This window comes from Lates calcarifer, linkage group LG11, assembly GCF_001640805.2.
Source record: "Lates calcarifer isolate ASB-BC8 linkage group LG11, TLL_Latcal_v3, whole genome shotgun sequence".
Lineage (NCBI taxonomy): Eukaryota > Metazoa > Chordata > Actinopteri > Centropomidae > Lates > Lates calcarifer.
This window is the reverse complement of record NC_066843.1, coordinates 5,507,391-5,534,147: the sequence shown is the minus strand read 5'-3', so window position 1 is coordinate 5,534,147 and position 26,757 is coordinate 5,507,391. Positions and strand designations below refer to the sequence as shown.

The 26,757-nt window shown below is 41.5% G+C and overlaps 1 protein-coding gene across 1 annotated transcript in view; it reads left to right on the top strand.

The window, feature by feature from the left end:
* The first annotated feature begins 641 nt into the window (after positions 1 to 641).
* Positions 642 to 26,757, top strand: part of plcl5 (phospholipase C like 5) — a 60,671-nt gene continuing 34,555 nt past the window's right edge. The window contains 1 exon segment of the mRNA XM_018702631.2: positions 642 to 1,433. Within this exon segment, the coding sequence (XP_018558147.1) occupies positions 1,131 to 1,433 (303 nt within the window). The 5' untranslated portion in view covers positions 642 to 1,130.

Here is a 26,757-nt window from a genome sequence, read left to right as displayed (position 1 = left end):
TATTTGGAAGGTGAAAACAATTTAAAAATTCATTCTTCTGAAATGGTGCTTCAGAGACAGGCACCCAAGCCACTTACTCTCAGAATTCAGATTTTTCTTTTTAGCTCTTGTCTTCGTGAGTTTGTGGTTAATTAAGGTTTTACATTTTTACAATGTTCACCAGGAGTTCAATGTCATTTTTCACTGTCTCGTGATAGCTTTGAAGTCAGGTGGTGATGGCCAAATGTCAATGGCAGATTTCATACTTTCTTTTTATACAAAATTCACTTTTCACAATTCACTTTTTCACAATTTTCACAAATTTTCTAATAGACTCCCTTGAGCTCCCTCTAGTGGAGAGCCTACAGCCTGCTGAATGTCAGTTTGAGAGTGAGTTTTAAGCTCCACTGAACTACTTCACATTAAATATAATACTGGTATTTTCTCTAATAGAACTATAGTACAACTATAATACAACAAAAAATGTGAGATGTTTTTTCTAAACTCTGAAGCTTCCGACATAATCAGTTTCGCTAAAGGAGATGAGGCGAGCACACGCCTGAGGAATCAAACTGTGATTGCGTGCACCGGATGCTGGATTTGATTGTACACGCACGCGCCGGTGTGTGTGCGCGAGTTTGCGGTCTTATTGCGATTGCGCCCTCTCACTCTTGAATTTGTCCCGCGGATGCATGCGAGCGAGGGGAAGCTCTCCCGTTTGCAAGCACTGCAAAAGTGTACAAGACGCGAGGCGATGCGCACAGCGGAGAGTCCACAGAAGCAGACGTGGTGATCGAAACAGATTTTTGAGGACAAGGAGACGACAGTGCAAGCTGTAAACAGAAACGGCAACGGCTAACCCTTATCTTAAGTCAGTATTTCCAGTGTTTTTGAGCACACGCCTCCAGAGAGCTAATCGGAGAAGGTCGCGTGCGGGGTACACCGTCTGCTCATTATTTCACCAGGACGGTTCAGTCTGACCATCCGCTACCCGGCTTCAGACGCTACGGTGCGCTCCCATGATGGACAAGCAGTGGTGATAGGGTAAAGAAGACGAACCATCCTGGACGCCAACAAGTCCACTGCACTGTGAGAAAATGGGCTGTTTTTACATCGTGGAGGGGAGGGCTTTGCTGTAACACCGGCGGATCATGGCAGGGGTACACACTTCAGATGCTGTGTCGGGACATTTTTTGGATCCTACCATCGGCGCCCCGCCAGCCCAGGGCGCGACCAACGCAGCGGGAATCACCGGCGATGCGGCCGCACTTCCTCCGACCGGTACTCGGGCGTACTTGGAGGTGTCGGCCGCTGCTCAGGGCTACGGGGCCGAGGGAGTTTACACCAATGGACGGTACAGGGAGCACGGCAGTCCAAGGATCGGGAGTGGCAGCCGTGATAATTCCGCCGAGAGAAGTCAGGGAGCTGGAAACACACCTTGCGGCATCATGAAGGTTGGTTGATTGAAACACTTAATGTCCATTGTCAATGATTCTCAAGGTGACACAAGGGGAATTTGCTAAGTGAGTGTGCCACAATATAGCCTAACAAAACAAGAACAAGCTACACAAATACGTGGTAAAACCGTGATAGTCAAAGACTTTCGGGGGTCCTCAGAGTTCCACTGGGTACTCCAGAAAAATGAGAATTAAGCTGCTTTATTTCAGCAAATAAAAACTTTCCGTAGAAGTTCTAAGAGAATTACCCAGAATTAGACTTAATGTCCAAAAAATAGTCTGTAATTCACTAATCAAGATTAACGAATGCAAAAGTGCTTCCCCAGCACATCTACTGTGTTTTGGTTTCATATGTGGATGTCCTGGTGTCTGTGACCCACCCCACATGTGTGTGTCAACCCCACTAATGAAATCAACAGACACTTTGACATGAGGTGGACAAGATGTGCTACAATAATCATCTTAAAAAACTATTAACGTTCTTAAACTCTTGTGATGTCACTAGCACATTCAATGAGAGTTTTAACACCAGCATGATCAAAAGGAGCCAGACAGTTTGCATTCTTTGGAGTCGGTTGTTGTTTGCTGCACTTATTACTCCTACAATAAAGCACACAGTATAATACAGATACACCCAGAACAACAGAGTAACACACCAATAGAGTGACTGTAGAGAGATGTAGTGTATTTGTTCTTTGTTCTTAACAGTGTAGTAGTAAAAGCAGGTCTCAGTGAAACGGATGGTTCACAGAATTTAATGTGCTTTGAAACTTTAGCCTAATATAAACTTGATTTGTGGGCCAGGGGCAGGCTGTCTTTCTCCATATAGCTCTTCCAGTAATGGATAGTGGGATTTTAATAGTTCTAATGGTTGCCCAGCACTAATTAGGGCCCCCATTACTGGAAGGTTAATTAACTGGTCCTCCACACACTGACATAGACAAGACGACAAGTTTCCGTTTAGGATTATATAATGTTACCCCACACAAGAATGCCTTGTTTTTACAACACAGTGTGCAGTCTGTTAGCATGACAGACTGCATCATGGGGTCCTTGGTGGAGATACAAGGATTGTGTAGGTGGGATGCACTGGAGAGTTGCATTCTGTCATATCAGACCTAGTTTGCTTAGCAACTGACACAAAACACTGGTTAATTCTTTGTTACCCCCATCATTGGATTCTCTGTGGATGTGGACAAACAATATGCACTCTCCAATAAACAACATTTATGCATACAGTGTATGGATACACTCTTTCAGGTACACTGTCTGTTTTTCCTTGGTACTACTACTTCTAAAAAAAGACAAAAATGTCTTTGAAATATCATATGACTTGAAAGCCGTAAATCCCCCCTCTTCCCACAAAACAATCAGTCCACCTCTGTGAGGCTCATGAGCAAAACATGACAGGAAAGCTGGAGGGGATTGTGCTGTCTAAATATGATTGATAACAAATCTTCAAAGGCTGGTTCTCTGAATACCATGTTCATATTGTGCTAGCAAGTGATCCTGCTGAGCTTTGCTAGCACAGTGTGAGCAAATTCTCATGTCTTATCTCCTAAGACAAGACAGCTCTAAAAATGTATTCATCAGTGTAGACACACAAAAATGTGTAATGTACCTGAGGCTGTATAGTTTCCATAACTGACCCATGAGCTCATTTCACAGGAAAGAAATCGTCTTTGTGATATATTTGGAATTCAGACAAATCAGCATTCTGTAGATATCTGAGTGACTTCACACCTCATGTCACTTGAGTGTGGCTTTCTACACTTGCACGTAGTGACCACAGTGGTGATCCATTATTGACTGCGCTGACATTTCAGAGGCTCTTCTCTTCTTCTGTTGGATGACCGTGTGTACTTGGCTGCAGCCATATATGCGCTTGGTTAAATAAAGTGAAATCTCAGTTATCTGAAAGGTATAATAGACTCAACTGTTGAAGCACACAAATTTAGATTGCAGATTTCTAGACACATCACCACCCCACTGTCCCTTCCTTCTTGGGGGCAGTTTTTAGAGGAGAAAAGTCTTAAATCTTATGTTAATCACATGATGGTCTTGTAGAACAGGTTTAAGTATTTAACATAAGGATATTCAAAGCAGAGAGGTGAAACACTCTTGTCACAGAACCTGAAGTATGCCTTGTAACTAATACTTTCTCATGTTCAGCAGGTGTGGCCCAGTAAGGTTTAATTTGTTGGAGCACCTCTAGAAAGATGCATTGCATATTATAGTCATGATATGGTACACACTGTTCAAACAGAGCATAGTGGGAAACTGGGTCAGCCATTCGGTAGACTTGGTTCACGTATAGCTTCAGCACAGCCACCTACACTTGAGCGGCACTTTGCTGCGTGTGTGTTTGAGTGGAGTGTTAAAAGGTGAAGGGGCTGCAGGTCCATGGGAATGGGGAGGCAAATGAGCAATTACAGCGCTGCATTACCTCATTAACTTGGCCCTCAACATGCAGATCTTACAAGAGAGGGGTTTGTGTGTCCTTAAGCGGGCATCCAACTTTGTCCTCTTGTCACTTCCTCAGCGGGGTGACAGAGTCATGGTGGAGAGGCTGAAGAGTGGCTAGAGGGGGGTTTGTGATGCAGCGTTGTTATGTAATGTTGGACTGTGGACAGCTGCAAGGCTGGCTCCAGCCTGGCTGCTGGGTGGAGGGGAACTGACAACCAGCACAACTAGAAGGAGCAAACATGATTTTTTTACCCAGAATTTAGGGACAACACTATTGCAAATGAACAGAATCTGAGTGTTTTGCTTTTTCTTTCATTTCTCCTTTTTCCCCCTCTTCTTTGCACTCTGCAGTCCTGAACCTTAGCAGCAGATAAAAGGTCAAGCATTTATTTTCAGACATCTGCAAGAAATAAAAAAAACACAGTTCAAAAGTTGTCCAAAAAGTCGTCATTAGCAGTGTCACATCAGTGATGTAACACTGTTAATATCCATTGGGAATAAAGATCAGTAAAGATCACATGGTTACTAGTCTGTCTTGCATAAGGTTCGCTCTTCCATCCACCTCCACACTGTGCCTCTGTGAATGGCAGGATATCAATCCACCCTCTCATTCATGACCTCATATAATAGATCTGAGCCAAACTGACCCAGTGTGACCCCTCATCAGCTCAAGAGTGTACAGGGATTGTTAATAAGGGACTGATATGTATGATTGGCTTATAGAGGAGTCAGTCCTGTCGACTGAGAGCGATAGTGTGACACTTTCATTTTCAAGAGGTTTAATGATGAAAGATTCAAGGCTTGAATGTTTTTTTTGCACATTTATATTTAGGTCAACTATATCTGGTGCCTGTAGTTTAAAGGAGAGTTTGTGAAACTGTGTTCCTGCTTCTCAAAGGACAGAAAATCCTCTGGGTTAAAAACAGGAAACTTCAGATATAATTTTGGTGTACTTGCGTCTCCAAACCTGCCTCTGATAAAGTGAAGCATTCTGCCACATACAAGCGGGATGCATAAAGTGGTGTCAGATAAGCACAGGCACTGAAATGCTCCTTCCAATCTGAAAGTCATCCTCCTCCACTCACTGACCATATAAATAGAAAAAGCAGTTTAGTACTGTGTTTGACCACCTCTGGCCCTGATAACAGCCACCACGCATCGTGCCAGTGACTCAACAGAGGACCTGTAGTGTCCCAGTTTTAAAGCTGACCATGTACACATCAGTGCCTTTCATAACTGCCCAAGGTTGATAGTTGGATAGTCCTTTTTATGGTGCCTTTTAGTTTATCCCACAGGGGTTCAGTGAGATTGATATCAGGGACAGTGACCAGGTCGTTAATGACATTTTATCTGAATGTTCCGAGGATCATTTTAGGGCAATTCTCACACCATGACATCGAAAATATCTGTCCCCCTGGGGATTTATGGTCATGACGAGTGGTGGAACTAGATTTGGTCCCTGTGCCACAAATTTATATTGCGACATTAAATGTTGTGGCATTTTTTTGTTGGTCTATACTTTTAATCAAATTGTCAATTGTTGCTTCACATGGCAAACAGGTTTGCTGCGTGAGTTGCCGTTGCATGCGGCTGTTTTATGTATTCAAATATAGAGTTATGCAAATAGAAAGGGAGAGCCTATTTCTTCTGCATGTTATGGTGTTTGCATTTGAATGTAGATCTAAGTCTCCTATATTGGGTTCGCTTAGACCTCTCATAGACTGAGTATTTGAAATCAAATGATGATGTTATTTCCTCAAATATCCCCAAGTGTTTAAACAGACTTGATGTTGGAATTATTTTGTCAGTTAAGAACATATTTGTCATTGATTTAATGTTGTTTGCTTGGCAAGAACAGTGTGATGAATTCCTCAGTAGTTTAAAAGTGACTTCAGATGTTCTGAAATATCCATCAGTTACAGCCTCTAGGTAATGTCCTACATATTGTGGCTCTGTATGTTTAAAGTGGCGTTTGTGATTGTGTTTGGGCCACAACAATTATTTTCCTTTTTGATTCATTTTCAGACTCTTTTTCTCAGTGAATTGTTTGGTCCATAAAACACGAGCAAACAGTGAAAAATACTTACCTAGAGCACAAGGTGATCCCATCACATTTCTTGTTTTAACAAAACCCCAAAGTATTTATTTAATCAGGTTAAATGTTATAAAAAGCAGAAAATCATCACATTGGAGAACCTTGAACCATCAGACATTTGGCATTTTTGCTTGAAAATGACTCAAATACTCAACTAATCATTGCAGCCCTACATTGTTTGGCCTAAAATTTACTAACTGGTATATTAAAATGTGCATGTCTGTTTTTTTTTTATCTTAAAGCAGCAGCAATAAACTGATAAACATCAAAAGTATTGCTATCTGTGAGTTGTCTTGTCTTGCAGTGAAAAACAATGCACAACAGTTGATTTTTGAAAGACTTTTTTTCTCATTCATACAATTTGTTGGTCTGTATCTAGCTACATTATTTCACTTTCAGGAGGCTTCCCTTTGAAAGAAACACAACTAATTCACTGTGTTTCATTGTGGCATTTCAAAAGTTTAGTTAAAACCTGTCTGAGACCTGGATGGAAATGTAGCTGTAGGGGATCTGTCAGACAGCAGCATGGTGTCTTAAATTTCTGCCCCCTGATGGATCCCACTGCCAGGCTTCCTCTGATCCCGGCTATTGTTTCCCTAATGTGAGATTTGGCTGATCCCCCTGAGGACTGAGGACACCTCAGTACAAGCCTGGACAAATAACACTGATTACATCTAGTGGGATCATCTGAGATGATGATGGTGATGAGAATTGGAATAAGAGCCCATGCACGCCTCACTGCTCTTATCACAGGCTTTATGGAAGTTTGGAGCTTCCCACAGAAATTTGATTTAAAGTAATGGCATATGGGTAGAGATTCCATAAGTTTGAGTAAGATGCAAGGATTTTAAAGAGCACAAGTAATTCCCATGTCTCCTGCAGCACTCCATGCTGAACACTTAGATATTTTTGGAAAACAGAGATCTGCACTGCGTTGAAAAGGAGGCAGCAGAAGATGTGAAGTGGTGATTACAGGCGTCTGGGGCTGCTGAATCATCGCTTGCTCTCTTGGCTGGTTCTCTCAAAGCAGCAATCTGCAAAAATACAAACATCTCAAATAGGCCTCTTTGTATTTGAATCCACAGCTCAAACAGCATCGAACAGAGAGCAAAAGCGTCAACAGTTTTTATAAAGGTCACTCACCCGCAGAGAAACACAGAGCTCAAGAGCCCCAAATGCATTCCTAGATCGAGAGTGATTAACATCTCAATGGATTGAATCTAAACAAAGAAGAGCTGTGATTTATGTCTGTTTTATGTTTGTATTTATCTTTTCATTTCAAGGTTATTTGATAGACTCAGTAAAACTCTCTTGTCTGTGTGTGTTATCACTTGAAGCTGCCAACTCAGATGAGTATAGAAAACTCTGGGGAGACGGAAAAGTTAAATAGATCAAAGTCATGAGTGAGTCTTGAGTGTTTATTGGAGATATGGAGAGTCCTTATCTGAGTTTCTGAGGCTTGGTTTCAAACACATCCTGTAATAGTAGACTTGAACAGAAGTTACTCTCTTAGGTGAATCGTGGTCATCCAGTCCCTTAGATACAGCACTAATGCTAATTATCAAACACTAACTCTGACAAGGATTCGCTTTATTTGACTTTCACCACAGACCAATAGTTTCTCTTGTCCTTGTGGCCATCCGTCTCCTGATCTCGGGGGTGGGGTTGTCCAAAGCTGCCTCCCAATCCTTCATCCTCCTTTATTCACTTAAAGGATAATGACTTGAGCTGGAACCTCAATTACCCATGTGTCAAATTGGGCCCCAGACAAAGAAAGTTCTTTCAAACAAGAACAATTGATTTGATTGGACACCACCAGGGAGTGTTTGGGTTAATGCCTTATCTTGATGATCCTTGCGGGAGGTGTGAAGCAGTGCTGACACTATGGCAGCAGCGGCAGTAGGGCATTGAGGTTTTACTGTATGTGTGGTCCTCTTGACAGGCAAAAAATCTTCCTACAGAACAGCCTGGGCAGGGCATTGGTTTGATCAAGAGATGTTACCACACAGTATTTAGAATCTTGTAGAATGATCTTGACTCTCCCAGAAGAACTATTGTCATTTCAAGCACATAAGTAAGGATGAGTAATATTCAGATTTGTCAAGCTGGATGTTTCCCAGGTTCATCTCGGCTAGGGGAACAGGGGTCTGATGGATGAATAGGACAATCTGTCTGCAAGAGCCACATCCACCTGGCTTTGCTCTGACATGTTTTTTACTGCCTGTAGAACATAACGGCACTTCTTCTCAATCACAATTTTTTCCATGTGCAGTAAGACAGTAAAGGGATGTAACAATACACTCTCAAGAATTCTGTGTGACTAAGCGCGATGAAACGGTTTGTAATCATCACAAATAAAATGTCCACCAAAATAAAAAGTTGCATGTTCAACACCGCTATTTGAAAGCTATTTGAATTCTGTGTAGCTCATACATTGTTTCAGTGGATCCTATAAGGTGGGATTGAAAACAATTTTAACATTCAAGGCTGTTCAGTGGAGTCAGGTTTAATTTTCTGCTGCTCTCACTCTCCCTCTTTCTCTGTGACAATGTGTAGCAGTCGTGCCTCGAGTTTCGTATCCTGTCATATTACAGACATTAAGTGTGAATCCCAGGTTTTCCCCGAGTAATCCCATTGATGGGAAGGAAACATAGGAGACAGAGCTAGCTTGAAACTTAATTAAAAAGAGCAGAAAAGGATGGTAACAGGTAAGACTAGTGCCAAGTCCTCAAAGGCCTCGCTTTATTTCCTCAGACAGTCACTCTGTTGGGTTTGGCCTGCCGGAGGGAGCACACTGTTGTCACGTCCGCACCATTTCATTCCTCTGTTCCTCCTCTTGCTATCCAAGGTGGTCTGGTGGAGTTATCTCTGTGCCTGAGATCAGAACAGGGAGAGAATGATTAGCAGAGGGAGCAGTATGATGGATGAATTAGGACGTGTGTGTATGTGTGTCTTTTTGTACACGTGCGTGGTCATTTTCAGCTGCAGGCTCTCTGGTATAGAAAGTGACAGTAGTGAATGTTAATGGTAAATTAAGCATCCTCCTGGCACTGCAGCAGCTTTTCTCACTGAAATGGAGGGAAATTTCTAACAGAAAGTTGAACATGACAGCAGACCAAACCCCTGACAACTGCATCCTGAGAAAATACAATAAGCTGAGAGAGAACCAATAATGGGAGATAAGAACTGCAGGAGGAAGGAAGTGATGCAACTTCTGACCGTCTGACCTTGTGGGTGGATTTACATCGAGGCATGCCACATCTGTTGAGATGTTAGGATGGATATTATTAGGTGTTATAATAAGATAAAAAGAACTTTATTAATCCCACAGAGGAATATTTGCTATACTGCATTTGTGTGTCATGTACAAGTCAAGCTGTCTTGACTTTTAAGGCTCACACATATATCTATAGATACACACACCATCATCAAGGTGTGAACAACTGGGTGTTTCAGACTTCACTATCAGAAACAAAAAATCAGCAAAGAATAAATAAATAAATAAATATTGATTATTAGCCACGTTTTGCTACTTAAACTGAACACACAAACTGCTGTACTTTTTGGTAGGCTAGTGTTTTACCACAGGCCAAATACAGTGGTTATGCAAGAGAGCAAGGTTGTGTTTGGAGGTTTGCATTCCCATAGATTTGAGCAGAGACTAGTGAAGAAAAAAACCCTCTTCTTTTCTTATGCTGTCTTGTTTCTATATTTTTTTCCCTCGCCAGTGTAGATGTCAGTGTTGTTCCAGGGCTCCGTCTGCTCCACTTTGCTATGTTTTTCTTTCATATTTTCATTGTGTTCTTCCACTCTTGCGTTCTGTCTAACCTCGCACCATGTCAGAATCCAGTGAGCCACAGACTTCGCTTATTTATAGAATTTATCATCGTGGGCTCGATCTTGTATTCACCCATTCCGAATGATGAACAACACAAAGTGCTTTTTTTGCCTGTTGCATTTTCAACATGTTGCTGATAGATATCATGAGAAGATTATCTAATGATCGAGTTTCAGTCACGTAACAGTTGTAGCAGGAGTGGGTGGCAAACCTCAGTGTTTTTTATCTGTAGCACAAACAGTATCAAAACAACCAAAAAATACAGGAAGCAAGCATTGTATTACTTGATCCGACAGTGATGCCCTTAAACAGAAATTTTGCTACTTTACACTTTATTCTTTGTCATTGTTTGGTTTTGGTTTTGTAATACATGTATTGTATTAGCAGTGAAATCTAAACATGTCAAATGATAACCAGCAGAACTAGCTAACTATAGCTTCTTTGCCTCATGAGAACTATTGTCTTTAAAGTCAAAGTGGTTGTAGAAATGTGCTAAACTAAGACGGTGAACATGGTAAATATGTATATGTATATGAACACATTGATAGCATGTTAGTATGTTGCCTGCTGAAACTACAGCCTCACAGAGCTTCTACTAGTATGGCTGCAGACTTGTTAACCTGAAAATCAGTGCACTGCAAAAATGTGCAAAGTGCATGATGCATCATGTAAAAGTGATTCTGAGAAATCTTACTGCTGCTAAAATGTGATCATGTGATCCAGTTCCTTTTTACCAAATGTGCAACAGTGGCACTAAGATAGCACCATTATGAAAGAACCAACAGGGGCTAGTGTGTATGGAGAGGCTTGTTGTCTGCTGAGCTGTACTGTAGCCTACGTCTTTTTGCCACTGTGGTTGATGGTAGCCAGTGGTACACAGACCTTGCCAGTGATTCACAGATGGTGCCATTTTTCTTTTTGGCCTGGCACAGATGGCACGAGGAGATGAGGAAATTTTGGACTGTAAGCACATAGCTGAATGTTGACTGTATGATTGGAAGGGGATGCGACGTACTATTAAATTGTCTTATTTGATTCACTGATTTACTCTTTTTGGTGTGTGGCCAGAAATTGCCTTTTTTAAAAATAAAATAAAATGATGTCCTACCTTCCAGACTGCCATTAGTTGCAGTTTGTGCTAGTACAGAATAACATCTAATGTCATGGACTTGAATCCCCCACAGGAAATATGCTGACTCAGTGTTTTCTCAATGTTATCAGTCTAAATGTTTTTCTAATTTTCCGGTAGTTGTGGTGGCTGCCCACACATTTAAAAGAAATATCATGTTCCTTTATTGATGAGCCATTCTTAAACTCCAACACCTACACATCCTGAACATGAGATGGAACCAAATTAACTTCAAATCATTCACATTCGCTTTCCTCTTCCATAGGAGATGTTGTTTTTTGTCTGATTAGTAACTGATTATCCCAAATCTTGCACAGATGTTACTGAAGCCATCTGCCTGACTTGTTTTAAAGATGTTGAACTGGCTGTTTGTTGTTGTGCCACCATGTCCTCATTCATGCTGTCTGTGACCTAGTGTGCATTGCCCCAGGGTGTCTTTCTGCAGGTTACAGTGCAAGCATGGGCATGTCACTCAAACATTCCACTGATGCTTCTAAACACACATGCACGCACGCACACTAGAATTTCCTATGCAGCCTCAGTATGCGTCTCTGCAGCTTAAACAGAATACATTATTGACAGTTTCATCTCCAGGCCTTTACAAATCACTCTTTTACATTCCACAAGTGTGTTTTCAGCTTAGAGAGCTCTACGTCTGTGTGTTCATCTTTTCCATACAATACATGTGTCTAGATGGTCTATGTATGTTTGCAATACAGTACTGCATGTGTGTAGTTACAGACAGAGAACAGCTTCACTCAACTTTGAGAATATATGAGTTTGGGGATTGGAGGATTAGGTGCAGGGGTCTCATGCGATCCCAGCTTTCTGTCTGCTCTGGGCCTCTGGTCTGCCAGACCTCAGCCGGTGAATGTACTGTGTATCAGTTTGTATATTTATGTTTTCTCTGAAAGTATACAGTTTGTGTGTGAAGAGGGGAGCAAGCTGGGCTTTGCTGTGACTTTGAAATGAGGGATTTTATGTGTGTTCATTGCACTGAATGTGTAGGGGTCTTGAGAGAGATAGATCTGGACTTTACACTGTGAAATGTGATACTGTGCTGTCAGTTCTCCCCTGGAGCTAGGAAAATAAGAGAGGGAGAAAGTAAGAGGCTGTGGTGACAGGGAGGGAGTTCACTGATGTTAGTTTTCCTGATAAAAATGAAGAAGTGTAGTTTAAAGAAGGTTCAAATTAACATTTTAGATCCATTACAAGTTTGAAAATACAACATATAAGTGAAAAAAAATCCTTAGGACAACTTCTCAGCCACAACCTGTCCGTGCCACTGCAACCATATCATCTTAGGTGCAAGTGCAACCTGGTGTGACAGTTGATGCTGGCCAAATGCTGTACTAAAGTGAATATTATTTCCACCACCTCATGTTTATTTCTGCTTCTCCGGTTGCTGCAGCTCCAGCTGAGCCTCTCAGCGAGGAGCAAACACCTTTTTCTCTTGCAGCAAGAGGAAAAATGAGTCAGGAAAGGGTCAACAATAGTCACAGAGCAGTGTCAAAACAAGTGGTGAAAAACCTACATCCTTTCAGAACTGTAGAATCCCTGTGGCTCAAGCCACCTTCCCTCCAAAAAGCAACCATGAGTTTTGCTTATTTTAGCTTTTGCCAATCTTTACTGCCGACCATTTTTGGATAGCACAGTGTAAGATGGATATTCTACCTTTCAGACAGCCAGGGAATATGCTGATGCTGATGTTTTTTGGCAAAGAGAAGGGATGGTTTGAAATCTCTCCTGGGTGGTCCACTGAAGGATACTCTGACCATCCATGACTTACAGTATGTTGTCTGAACATCACCCCTAGTAGATAATACACAATAAACAATTGGATTTTGAGAAGAAGACAAGCATAATTTCGTTGGTCCCAATAAAAATGTGTCTGTTTTTGCAATGAATTTTGAAGTGAAAATGAAAGGGTTACTTGAATGCACCTAATCTGTAACATTTTAAAAGCCACTAAAAATAAATCCATCTGGAAGCAATTGAATCAATCTAAAAACCGAAAAGCACATCAGCGAAAAAACATGCCAAATTAGTAGTATGGCCCTTTAATAAGTTCCCAGTGCCAAGACATACTTTTTTATTTGGGCACCTTATTAACGCCATTGTATAATGTCAGATTCCAATTAGCCTGAACAGAGCAGGTCAGTCTGAGTAAGTGGGTACAAATTCTCAGCACAGGGTGACCCAGTTGTCAACGGCCCTGACAAGGTGTATGAGAGGAGCACTTGTTGTCATGAGCCTTTTTTAGATGGAAGCAGAAGGTGTAGAAGAGTCTGCATCCAGAATCCAGTTTTATTTGTGTGTGTGTTTGTGCGCGTGCACAAGTGACTGTCTTGGAGGAGTGAATGTACGCACATGAGCGTGTGTAATTCTGACTGCATGATTGTGATGATTGTGTGAAAAGGTCAGACACTCATGCAACAGGGAAGTTGGTTTGGTAATCAGGGAGAATTAAGGTCAGTGTGTGTGGCTCTGATTGTCAGTGGGTTGGCGGGTGCTGAGAGGTGTGGGTGGCACACAGCATGGGCCAAAAATAAACACAAGAATCTCAATTAAACTAATTCAGAGCTTGTAACAGAGATCCTAACAGTGGATACAACGGTTCTGAAAGCAGTCACATCTCGAGCAATTTATAGCGGTTACAGTTGGAAAGTGTTCAAATAAAAGTGCTACACTGGAAACTTTGAATGACAGTAATCAACTTCATTCTTGTATAGTTTGTTTATGAATAAGCCTCATAAATTTGCTTGTGAAAGGTTTAAATGCAGTCAAATCTTTTAAAAAGAGAAGATGGTTTTGAGCCGATTTGGTTTTTAACAAGAATAAATGTTACTGTGTTCTGGAGACTAAGCCTTTTAGTGGCACACTTTAAGTGTTTCAAAAGTGAATTAGAAAAATTAAGTAGGGAAAGTATCTTTAAAGGGATAGGTCAGTGTTTTTTGGGAAACATGCTTATTCACTTTCTTGCTATGAGTTACATAAGAAGATTGATACCACTCATGTCTATATGCTAAATATGAAACCACAGCCAGTTAGCTTAGCTTAGCAGAAGAACTGGAAAACAGTAGGAAACAGCTGGCCTAAATGCAACACTTTTCAGTGCAAATTAAACAAACCAGATATAAAACATTGATTAATGAGTTTTAGAGGTGTTGTTAGTGAAGATTGTGTTACTGTTAATGAAAGAGATGGGCTAGCTTATGTCCTCTGTTTCTAGTCTTTTGCTGAGCTAAGATAACCTACCACTGATGTTAGCTTCATGTTGAGCATGCAGACATGAGAGTGTTATTAATCTGCTGAAATAAGCAAGAATGGAAATCTGATTGGCCACTGACATTGAAATGTTCTGTGCTTGTCATCTTTGCAGAGCTAATGGTTAACATGCAAGTTAAAGTTTCAGTTAGGAGGTAAATGGACAGGAGAATGGACTTGCTGATTGTTTAGACCCCATGGGGAGTTCAGAGTGAGATACTTCCAGCACTTGGACATACTTCTTGCTAAATAATGCTTATTGGGACTTACTAAATAATGCTTAATTCCCCATGCTGGACCAGCAGTGGGGGAATAACATACAGATCAATATGCAGACTGCTCCTTTGAATATTGCTCACCAATGGAAAAATAAGAAAAGGGAGAGAAGAGGAGAAGGAGGATAGAGATGGTGAGAGGTGAGAAAAGGCAGAGGGATGGAGAAATAGAAGAACTGAGAGGGCACTGTCTGTTCTACAGCTATAGACCATTAGCACCTTCAGTTGGCAGTAATCCTGCACAGTCTTCTCCCAACAGCCCAGTCACGAAGCAGGAGGATGCAGAGAGAGACGGTGAAGTGAGACACCGATGAAGGGAAAGAGTGAAGATGTGAAAGCCATACATTTTGCATGCACATGCTTCAGTGGTTCTTAGCTCCTCCCGCCTTCCTGTCCTCATTTAACCTGAGTATAGCAGAAGCCTCGTCTCTCCATCCATGAGAGGTTTGAGATGACAAAGGCAGCTTTTTTCACCAGATGTTTCAAAACTGAAAAATACTATTTGTGTGAGGGCTGGGCGGATCCTGTTTGCCTTGAGAGACTCTCACAAATGTGTGTGTGTTTTTTTTTCACAGTTGTAATGTGCCATCTTGAACTGAAGTGTAATAACTGGTTTGTCAGACAAAACAAAATAGTGTAAGTGTGTGTCCATCAGACTGAGACTCTCAGTCACTGGGATTGTTTTTTACCGTGTGTGTGTATGCTTGAGGGTACATTTAATTTAATGTGTAAACTAGTGCTGAAACTTTTTTTTAAAGAATGTTATCCTAGATTATCAGTTGTCTGAAATGGATGATCTATAGTTGAATATTTTATTTTCTTACACCCACCACAATATATTAGTTTTACAGTGGGGTTAGTTCAAATCATCTGTGTTGAGTTCAGGACTGTGACTAATGATTGTTTTCATTATCATCATATTTCATTTACTGTCAGTTATTTTCTTAAAAAATTGCTGTATCATCACAAGTTCTCAGAGCCCAAGATGGCACCAATTCTGACTGCTTGTTTTGTCAACTGTCAAAAACTCAAAAAAAATTATTGTAATGTAAGACAATTATGTGATAGCATGATTGAACTGAGTTTGAAATAGCAAATCAAAATAAACACAAAATTTCAGATATTTGATATCAAAGCTGCAGTGGAGTAGTCGTTTCTTTTTCTTTTTTGTTTTTCTGAGTTTCACATTTGACGGACTTGCAGATGAAGAAACTGGGTAGCGATTGACTGCTTGAGCTTTTAGGAATCCTACTTCTGTGCCAGAGCTCACTTCTCTTTTTTTTCCTCATTTAATTTTCAGTTTTGTTCAAGTCACACACTTTACCCTCATTGTTTACCCAACATGCAGAGTGAATATCTACAACCAATCAGTAGCCAAATCAGGAGAGGTCCACTTCTCTAAACAGACACTATAATTACACATGTAAATATAACTGCTAGACAGCAAATGCTAGGGGTAGTTATGCCATAATCTTATTGTTCAGTTTTTTGTAAACAGAAGGCACAGCAAATTAAGAATTTAATCACACAGTGCAACTTGATCCCCATGTAACAGCTAAGATTTGAATCTAGAGTGACTCATTGAGGACATTATAGGCAGAGAACTGGACAGAGTAAGCAAAGTAGGCCAGGGCTGCCTACTGAAGGCAAATAGAGCACCCAAATCAGCCATTTTCTAAGAATTCATTGCTGAAAGAAAAGTTGCTGCACTTCATTTATTTACCCAGTTCTGGAGTGTGTACCATTGGTGCGACCAACTGAAGTTCAGGTTCTGAGAAAAAATAGGAGGCATTCCAGGAAACTGCTGAATATAGTAAACGAATAAAACCGACCAGACACATCTAATACATGTCAGTCATCTCCACCGCCTCGGGTAATTAGCATTCACACTGTATTCACAGACATCTCATGCTGAGGCTGATAAAACTCCCTCAGGCCTTGCATATGTGTGCGTGTGTGCTAGACTGTGGGAAACAGGTGTGCGCTTCCCCATTTGCCCGTCTTTGTTTACATTGCTTGTGGCTGTGAGGAAGGTACTGTGTGTTTGTGTGTGTGTGTTATTGTTTATACTGTGGAAGAAACATTCATGATGGTGCTGGCGACAATGCCAGCCCCTGTGGTGCAGCCTCTCTCCTACCTGCCACTTACTCTCTAGACTCCAGAGGCCCGTAAGACCCAATAATATGTGCGTGCGTTGCTTCGTGGAGCTGCCTGCTATCACAGACAGAAAGGATGGAGAGGAGGAAAAGAGGGGAAATGAAATGATGAGAAAAGGAGGTTTGGCTACAGATGCAAGGAAAGCAAGGGGGGATGTCAGAGAAACAAAGAGACAGAGATAACTGACATAAGCCTGGAGATGTCAAGGTTAAAGCGAGAGGGAGTGTGGGGTGTTTACAAGACAGAGAGCTCTACAGTTGGGTGGTGGAGGACGACAAATGGGAAGGAGGAGGAGAAGAACTTTCAGGGTGGGGTAGGAGGGTTGATGTGATGGTCAGCTAAATCTTGAGGCTGGGCAGGTGCCATTAGATTAGCAGATAACTGCAAAGCAATCCGATTATAGGCTAGTTTATCAAACAGTGATGCTAGGAGCACTGGAGTGGAACACGGGTGAAGGCCAAACCTGCACATCCCAGGGCGACTTCAGACTACAAGCACAAGCATACATTCAGCCACACACATAGGCACGTGCGCTGTTTGCTAATGTTGTTAAATGCTTTCCTGTCTGTGCAGGAGTTTGTCCTTGTAAGAGGATGTGCTACTCCTCCCTCTTCTCCTGCTCGGCCCCTCCCTTCCCATATCCCAGCTCACTGCCAGGCAAGAGAGAGAGAGAGAGAGAGAGAGAGAGAGAGAGAGAGAGAGATAGAGAGATAGAGAAGGAGAAGAAAAAGGATCACATTTCCCAGAGTCAACGCTACATAGGTGATATAGGAACCTGGCAGCCAGTTATCAGTCATAAGCATCTTCCAGCCCATCCTGCACCAGGCACCTCCACAATCTCCTCCCCTCCTTCCAGGTATTGATTTCAGACTGACAGGAGTTGTGATCGCCAGCGGAGATGTAGTGGTGTGCGTGCCAGCCCTGCCTTGTGTTATACCTCTGTATGTTATGGCTGACATGTATGTAGGGCCATTAGCGTGCTTGTGGTAACAGGTCAATTGCTACATCCCTTATTGATGGAGCTCTTGACTGGAAATAACTTAAAACAGATGAAGTGTATCCCTGCAGCCGCAGCATGTTGCAGGTCCCCAGCTCTCAGCAATGCAAATTAAGAGGACCACAGACCTTGCTTGAATTCTATTCAAATTAAGTAGTGTATGCTTTGATGCATGTAATAAATATTAAGGAGAAAATATTTGTGAATTACAGTATATTTAGGTTAATATCTTTGTTGCACACCTACTGTATGCACTAGACCACTTGGCACATCAGGCAGTAAATTCATAATGTAGTGCACGTTAGGAACAGATACCAGTAGAGAGACAATTGAGATAAAAAGAAAATACTAGAGTAGTGCTCAGAAGTGACACAATAAACAAGAAACAGTAGAATTTCCTGCCAAACTTAAACTAAAATAACATCAATGTGTGGCATGGCAAGTCCCGTCAACTGTGGAAATTGCAGCCCATCACAGATAGTAGGTGACTATTAGCTTAATAGCTCACTGACAGTTGAACATAATATCATTTTAGATCAGTAAAGCTGTCAGTGCGGTATAGTCTTATTGCGATCTGGAAGCCTTCAAACAATTTCAGTCACATTTTCTGAGCTCCTGCAGAAGAAAGTGGGTCTTAAAAGAATACACTGTAGATCCCCATGGACATTACTCTCCAACAACTGCCTCGCTCATGCCACACACAAGCTTTCTATTCTTGCATGGGAGCGAGCAATGGGTCCTAGATTTCAGATGATGGTAGACAAAAGCAGGCTTCTCATTTCTCGCCAACAACTGTTTGCTGGCAGATTTTAGTAGCTTGCTAATTAAGTTAATGTTAACTTTGTTAAAGTAGCTGACTCTGGCTGGCTTTTTAATGTATCTAATGACTTGTCTTAAATTGAGAATCTTGTAAAAGGGGTCTTTCGCAGTCAGCTGGACGCAATATATTGTATATATGTGAGTCTGAATGACTACTACAGGTAAATTTCAAAAACTATTCAGGTTGTAGCTTCGCCTGCACTCTGTCAGCAGTGCTGCTTGCATATCAATGAGAAATATCTCCCCTGAATTTCTTCACATTTGCAGGAAGTTTGATGGAGGAGACACATAATTTCATGCCTCTAGTCAAACATCCACTGTGCGTCAGTGTTCTCATCCCCCCCAACCCCCCCACCCAAAATTTGATTTATTCCTTGAAGGGAGACTGGCATTGCCACCTGACTTGTTCACCCAGTGATTTTCCACTTTAGTCATCCATCAAAATTCATTCTGCTGTTGATTAAAGCTCATCTGCGTCAAGCAGGCTGCTGTAGCGTCTGCTATTGTATCGTCAATCACATCCATGGTGAAAAATTAACCCTTAACGATACCCATAAGCTTTGTCAAGCTTCCGCCAGTCATATGTGCAGAGCAACTCCTACATGCTCTTTATGACAGGAAGAAGGTCATTACATGAATTACTGAATTTAGAGATTTACAAACTATGGTTATCATGTATTTTGATGCAATTTGGTTTTTAATGAATGTGAAAGTGTAAAAATCACTTGTAAACAGAAAAGTCTCTAATCTGCTAGATTCAAAAATGAACAACCAAAACATTCACAAAACCATGATGATGCCGGAGTCATCATGTCAGCTTTGTTTCCCGCTCAGACATATTTTTGGTTGTTTATTTGTGTAATTACAGAATCACGGCTTTGTCTGGTTTAAGAGCATGACAGAAAGTGAAAGAGGATGTGCAGCTGGAAATTGTTTTCTCTTCGCTTTAAAAAGCAGAAGCTGAAAGCTGAACAATCAGCCGGAAAAAGTGGCGAGTCGGCCGTATTTGTGTGTGCATGTTTGTCTGAGAGAGGGAAAGGAAAAGCGAGAAGAGTGATGCCTTATAAGGCTTTCTCTGTATATTTGGCTTTGTTTTGGAGGGATGAAGGACACTGGTGAGACACGGGGAGATCAGACAGGTGTCCCTGGGTTGAAAGGACAAACAGTGACCCAAAGGCAAGGAAGGTGAAAAATGTGTATGGTCTTAGGCTAAACAGAGGTTGATGATAGATGTCTTTTGACCAGGTGATGTGATGTTGTGCAGGCCTTGGTGAATATTTATACTCTTCATGCATGCTTGCCTCATGCTGACTCAGCACTCCGGGAGAGAGAGAAACAGAGACAGAGTCTGTAAGTGCACTAATGGTAGTTCATTCCTCCCTATGTCTTCACTGATGTAACATGATGTGATGGAAATGCATGTGTGCAAACTGAAATTCCTTGTGACAGACTGACAGGAACATCAAGTCAGTGAGGAAAAAAGTGTGATTTTACTTTTTATTTATTTATTCATTTATTTCATTTTTTGTAACTCCACTTCCAAACAGAGCTCCACCAGTGCCCCCTTTGCACTTTCATTATCTGCCCTTTCACACTGTCTGAATTAGCCACCGTGCTGGAAAGCGCACAAGCAAACACCCACAGCTTCACCTACCTTCTCTCACTCTCCCATCAACCTGTGTATTGATTCCTCTCTGCATCTTCACACTGTTTGGGCAGAATTAAAGCAGGATGACTCATTTCGCTGTGTCCATTGTTTTCCTCATGCACCGGCAGTATACACTGAGATTAGTGTCCTTCAGACCACCTCTGCACAGCTCAGGAACTGGATGTGCTAGATTCAGTGTGTAGTGCACAGCAGTTTTTCAGCTCTCTTCTCCACTATTAGTGAACTGGGCTTCTGCCTCACCTGCATATTTTTCCTTCTTCATCACCCAAAACTATATTCCCCTACTACTTCTCTTACTTTAGGTGATATATGCAATAATGCTCATAGCATAGAGTAGAGCAAATATTAAATACTGAATGCTCCAAAGTGTTACTTCAGAATTGCAACTAGCATGTTTTTTATGCTGCCTAGAGATTTTCATCTCAGTGAGACTTTAACCTGGTTAAGTAAAGGTTAAATATCAAACATACTATAGATATAGGTGACATTATTAAGGTAAAGTATAAAGAGTGGAGGTAGCGAGTGCTTTCAGGAATCATCTTTCTAACCAACTGTATGTTTCCAAATTTGCAGCCTATCTTTGTCCTTTTTCTGTCAGATTGAAGTTGTTCCCTCCTTCCATCCCTCTGTCGGCCCTTGAGTCGCTGACCTTCTTTGAGTGTAAATTACCAAATGAAAGGCATCACTGAGTTGCTAGGCAGCCAGGCCACTCTATTAACCTCTTTGTACATTTCTCTCTACAGCTCAAATTAATGAATTACAGTAGGAATGCTGGATGAACACATAAAGATATTACTGTACGAGTGTTCAGTATAGCAGCCTGTAATTAGAGTACTTATATTTACATTTAGGTGCCAGCTGAAAGTTCAACAAGTCCCCACAGGAAGTACCAAACAGTAATTAATGTAGTCAAGGGTCCACAAGAGTAAAATACACAGTTACCCCAGCAGCAAATTAACAGTTTGTATTGAGCAGATGATAAGCCTTAGACAGCTAGTACATGGCTAGCATGGCCAGCAGTGAACTAATCACAGAAAAACTAAGTTAAGAAATTACAAACCGCAATCACAAAACAGTTCTAGAAAAGATGGTTGTCAATATTTGCTCGGACAAAACATGTAGCACTGTCAATTAACTGACATGGACCTGTGCCAGTGGTGGTTGCCACTAGCAACGGGATGTTTCCTCATCACTCCCTCATCCATTACCCCCTATAGAATAGACACTCAATAGTGAGAGATAAATTACAATTTCAGACATTTACAAATCATCACCATTTTGCGTCATCACTGCACAGCTGCAGACTGGCTCAGTGGTCATTTTCACATCTGTAAAATTCAATTTCAATTTATGGTGTAAGCTGTCGTGCCAAACATTTAGTTGAACTGCTTGCACAGCAATCCCATCAATTATTTAGGGAGTGGAGAATGAGTGAACAAAGGACACAACCTCAGAATTCACACCCATATTAACCACCATATAGTAAATAGGGTGATTTCATGCACATGCCAGCTTTTGATGGAAGAATAAACCAGTTTTTGTTCTACAGATATGGAATACATTTATTCAGCAAGGGGATTACTTTCATGCAAAGGTTATTTGTCTCTCAAACAACAACTCTTTGGTTGGAAAGTGACAATAATGTGTTTCTCCCACTAACAATGGGATATGATTGTTTTTATTAGATCAGTTTTTAATTGTATCTCAGGGAGAGGCCACTTCCCATGTGTAAGGAATTACTGGGCAGCATCTAACATTCCTGCTCAATCAATTTTTATTTTTCCCTTGGCAGAAAAGTCATCAGTTTGGACAAGTGAATTTAATTAAAACCTTTGGCAGTTTTTTTTTTTTTAAAGATAAGTTGTTCTTTTCGCGTCTTCTTCCGCTTCATTGTTCCATCAGACCACCTTCTGTATCACTGCATTTGCTGTGTGCTACAATTAACGTAAATGTTGTGATTGCTGCAGCAATAATACTTTCAGATGATAACACCACCATAGTCCTCGAGTAAATCGAATTAGCTGCTCTCATTAACCTAAGACATAGCCTATAAAATTGTAAAGCAGCTGTAGGCTACTCTATGTACTGCAGGTCTGTCCACTTCGGCTGAGCAAGTTCATGCCTCAATTCTTATCGCTTAACTTAATATGCTGTCTGATTAACTTTCTGGGATAATCAGATGAAGGACTCTTATCTTTTTATGAAGAATATAATGTATAGAAAAGAATGTTCCCATGTAAAATTTATTTTACCTTCCTTGCCAAGACATGGAAAACCAGTGCTGAGCCACTTTTTTTCATAAAACTACCTGCTACGGTTGTTGATGTCCCTTGCTTAGAAAACAAATAATGTACAATATATAACCAGAGACTGAACAAAAATTAATTTTTATGTTTTTTTAAATTGCACAGTAGAATTGTGAACTGTAGAACTGAGTTTTTCAAAGATGAATTAGTTTAGTAAAAATCTATCATTGTTGTATGTTGTGCATGCTGTTAAATGCTCCAAAGAGAAGAGCAATATTTACTGGGAGTGAAAAACAGATATTGAGTCCAGTTTCACATGATTTGGGCAGGATGGGGGTGGGTGTGCAGGCTTCTTACTCTGTACCAAACATGTAAGCTCTTAAGCTGTTACAAAGAATAGCTGTATGAACGTCAATAGGCTAAGCTTCCTCTAGAAAGAAACAACAAAAGCTTTATCTAAAAAGGCTTCTCTCTTCTCATGACAGAGGGAAGCAGATCAAGCCACTGTAGTGCTCTCTTCACCCCTCTATTTAACTTGCCTCCTATTTCCCAAAGGTTTATAGCTAGTTAGCATGAATTTTGGAGTTGCCCTCATGATGTCTGAATACGGGCTTTGATGGGTTTGGCAAGATGCAGGGATTCACCAAATCGAGGTTCCCTGCAGTTTGTGTGACCTTGTAGTCTGTGAAGACTGGAACAGCTGCAGCTAAAGCCAGAGAAAATACACCTTTATACAGCATGTTTGATAAAGTCATCCCAGTTTCTCTCTTTTGCAAAATATGTCTTAGATTGAACAAAAGCTCACCATACCAACTCACTGCCTGCCAACACACCTGCATTATCATACATTACAAAGCTTTTTCCTTCATCACCTGATGGGTTCTGCTATCTGCTGTACCTCTTCTGAACTCCATTAGCCCAACAAATCATGTCAGAATCTCCCCCTATTTCTGACATTATCATTTAATTAATGTGTTGACAATATGCAAAAAGAGAGAGAACTCTCTGTATGTGGTGGGTCTCGTTTCCTTTTCCTGCTCATAATGTCCCTGTTATCTGTCACAGACAGGTTTGTGAATTAAATAAAATGCTGGATGCAGCTATGCCCAGCTTTTCCGAAGAAAGGTCACTGCTGATGAATTTCAATTACTCGTGTACCAGAAATTGGCGGCTGATTGTAATCTGGGTTCAAATTTAGACAGCTGCATTTTGATTGACAACTTGTAGCTTGTGAGAGAAAAAACCTGGGTGTGAAGGACAGGATGCAGATGTAGCTGGTTAGGGTGTGGGTACTGCTCAGGAGGCATTTATGAAATCAATAGTGTACAGAGCTATGATGAAAAATGTTTTGCAAGTAGGCACTTTCTGCTCTGTGGTGAAGATCTATATAAAATGAATGTATATGTATGTGGATTTTCTGCTTCCTGTTTTTCTTGAAAGTGAGCAAATCCCTTGTCTCATCTTCCCAGAGTCCTGATTTAACGTAATGTTTGCTCACCGATGACAATCTTATAGGATTATGCAGATGGCTGTTTTTTCCTATCTTCCCTAAATTTGATCAGATTAGATGCTGAGCATTTGCATTATGTTGTGTGTGCATGTGTTTAAAAGCATTTGTGTGATACCTCTTGTCCTTCTGGTGCCCTCACAATGCAAACACGGTTCCAAAGGGAGGAGGGGAATTAACAGAGATAGAGGTGATGGAAGAAGGCCTTACATACATCTTCCTAACATCCACTGCAATCATGTCGTGAAACTTCAGTGTTGTTTTTATCACCTCACTGCAGTGTTACAATACTGTTAAATCCCCCCTGTGAACTAAGCCCCGTACAGTGGAGCAGTGCAGAGCTGCCGTTGCTGTTATCCTTAATGAGTATAGTAAATCAGCCAGGATGCTCACGGATGCAGCATGTTAAATCACAATAAGCCCTTTGTACAGGAAGTGACAAAGGAGCTTCTACTTGCACAGCCCAGTAATTGAACAACTTTTAGTAAACAGTGCAGGCGGAGAGAAATGACAAAAACACACAAGACAAATGACGGTCATATTTAGCTCTGGTCAGGATGAGCGTCATTCAGATGAGTCTATTCAGACCTGGAAAAGAAATGCCAATAGGAGAGAAGGAAGGAAGGACACGAGGGAGGGGTCATGGGTGAGTAGCAGATGGATGAGGAGTGCCCTGTAAGATCCCTACTTCATGTGACTGCCCAGTGGACTGGCCTCAAATGCTGCTGAGTTCACTATGATTTTTCATTTCAGCAAGCGACTGTCAACCCTAAAAACCCTCTGCACTGTTGGAGTATTGATTTTTCAAGCACAGATAGGAATTTCATTCACTACTCGTGTAAGCATACAGCACATATATCATTTTTACCAAGACCAGAAGGATTACTAGGTCTTCCATTGTTAAATGTAGAAATGTAGCTTTGTGTGGTGTTTCTCTGTACCGCTGCATTCACCCACCCCCAAGCCCTCAACAGCTGCTCTGACCCTGGTTCTCCCCTCTGTGCCCTTGTAACACCCACACACTCCAGCGCGGTATGTCAGAGCAGCCGCTCCGCAGTGGGATTTTTATTTTTCCTTTTTGAAGGGCATTGAGTACCATTTTTCTGCATTTTTTTCTCTCTCCATAATTAAGCAAATGCCCAACAAAAGCCTTTGTTGTCCTTGGAGAGATGTGAGTAATGCTGTGACTTTGGGCATAGTTTCTACCTTTGAAATAAGGCCTCCATCTATGTTTATGTGATACTTTGGGTTTCACATTCCATCTGTAGAGAGACTCAACACAAATGTTGGTGGAGGATGGGAGAAGGGTGCAGGGAAGATGGGAGGTGTTCGTTGAAGTGATGCCGGTTGGGGCAAAGGCGGTCTTCAGGAAACAGGTCTTATAGCTCCCCACAGGGAATGGTAATGATGGGGGTTGTGGGCCCAGCCCTACCAGGTCCTCCCTGAAACACTGATGTGGTTCTGCTGCCGGAAATACTGCTTCTGTAGCTGCTGCCAGAAGGCTTACATGGTTTTTTGTGCTCTACAGGGAGCTGTAAAGTCAACCACATGAAGAGATAACACAACAGAGGACCAAAATAGCCTAACGGTGCTTCACTCACTTATCAAACTCATTATGGGTTCTTCCTCCCTTTGATACAGATTTCAGTCCCTCTCTCTGACACTGTGTAGTTCCAGATCTACAAAGGGTAGTGTAGTAGTGTTGAGATGATGACTTTTAAGACAAATGTATAACAGTTACAATAACCTCAATGTGAAGTTGACTGTTTGAGCCAGCCAGAGAAGCACAGCACAGAGAAGAAGACCACATGATTAAGTAAAATAAGCTTAGATAACAAGTTTTTCTGACTCTTCGAAAAGCACTTTGAGATGGTGGTCCTGATGGAGCCCAGTCCAGCGAGGACTATAGCTGAGGCACTTAGCAGATTGAATTCCACACCCCCCTAAACAGCCGTTTATATACCAAAGAACTCCTGAGGATCACGTTGCATAAGATTATATATAATGTGCTGGTTGTTCTGTGCCTACTGCATCCCCACTGTGCTGAGAATAACAATCGGGCCTAAGGAAAAGGCAAAGCATGAGAAATGACGCTGGTGACAGTATACATAATTTGCTTTGCATCAAGATAGCAGAATGGTTTGTAAAGAATACCATAGAAGATATAGGACTTGAATCTTCTACTGGTCCCTATCTCCTTCTTTTTGTGACCTTCACATGACCTTTAGCAACAAGAACACATCCTTGCTATTGGAGAGATGTTTAAGGTTGTGCCCTTGGCTTTTTTTGGTGAAAGTGGGTCAGCTTTTATCAAGGTCTGGATATCAGTGTGGCTTTCTTATGCATCCTCATCAGATTCACCTCCCCTCCTGCTGCTCAGTTCTCGCTTAGGGAATCCTGACTCCCCCTCTTCTCAGTAAAGGAGTGAGGCCAGACCTAAAAATAGGCACTGTTCTTCTCCCTGTTCTTCCCTTGCATGCCAACCGCTCTCTTTCTTCCTGATGCAAGAGACCCCCAGTTATTTTTCCATGTTATTCCTCTAATAATCCATCGTTAGTATCAGTCTACCATACCAGTGCAGGATGGACTTGATTTTCTCCTGGCTGCAGTCAGCCAGACTTTCCGGGCAAACACAAAGGTCACCTTCACCCAGAGCTCTTCTGCAAAGTGGGCACATTGAACCACTCTGCTCCTGTGTCCTCCACCCTCCCTTCACTGTGCATTTGCACAAACACACCCACTTCCTCCCATGTCCTACATTTGTCTCCACTTCTGAAACTGTTATGCGTCTAAGCAGAAGCTCAGCCTAGCTCCACTCTCTGCTCCTACTAGTTATTGCTAGCCAGCCTTAACCAG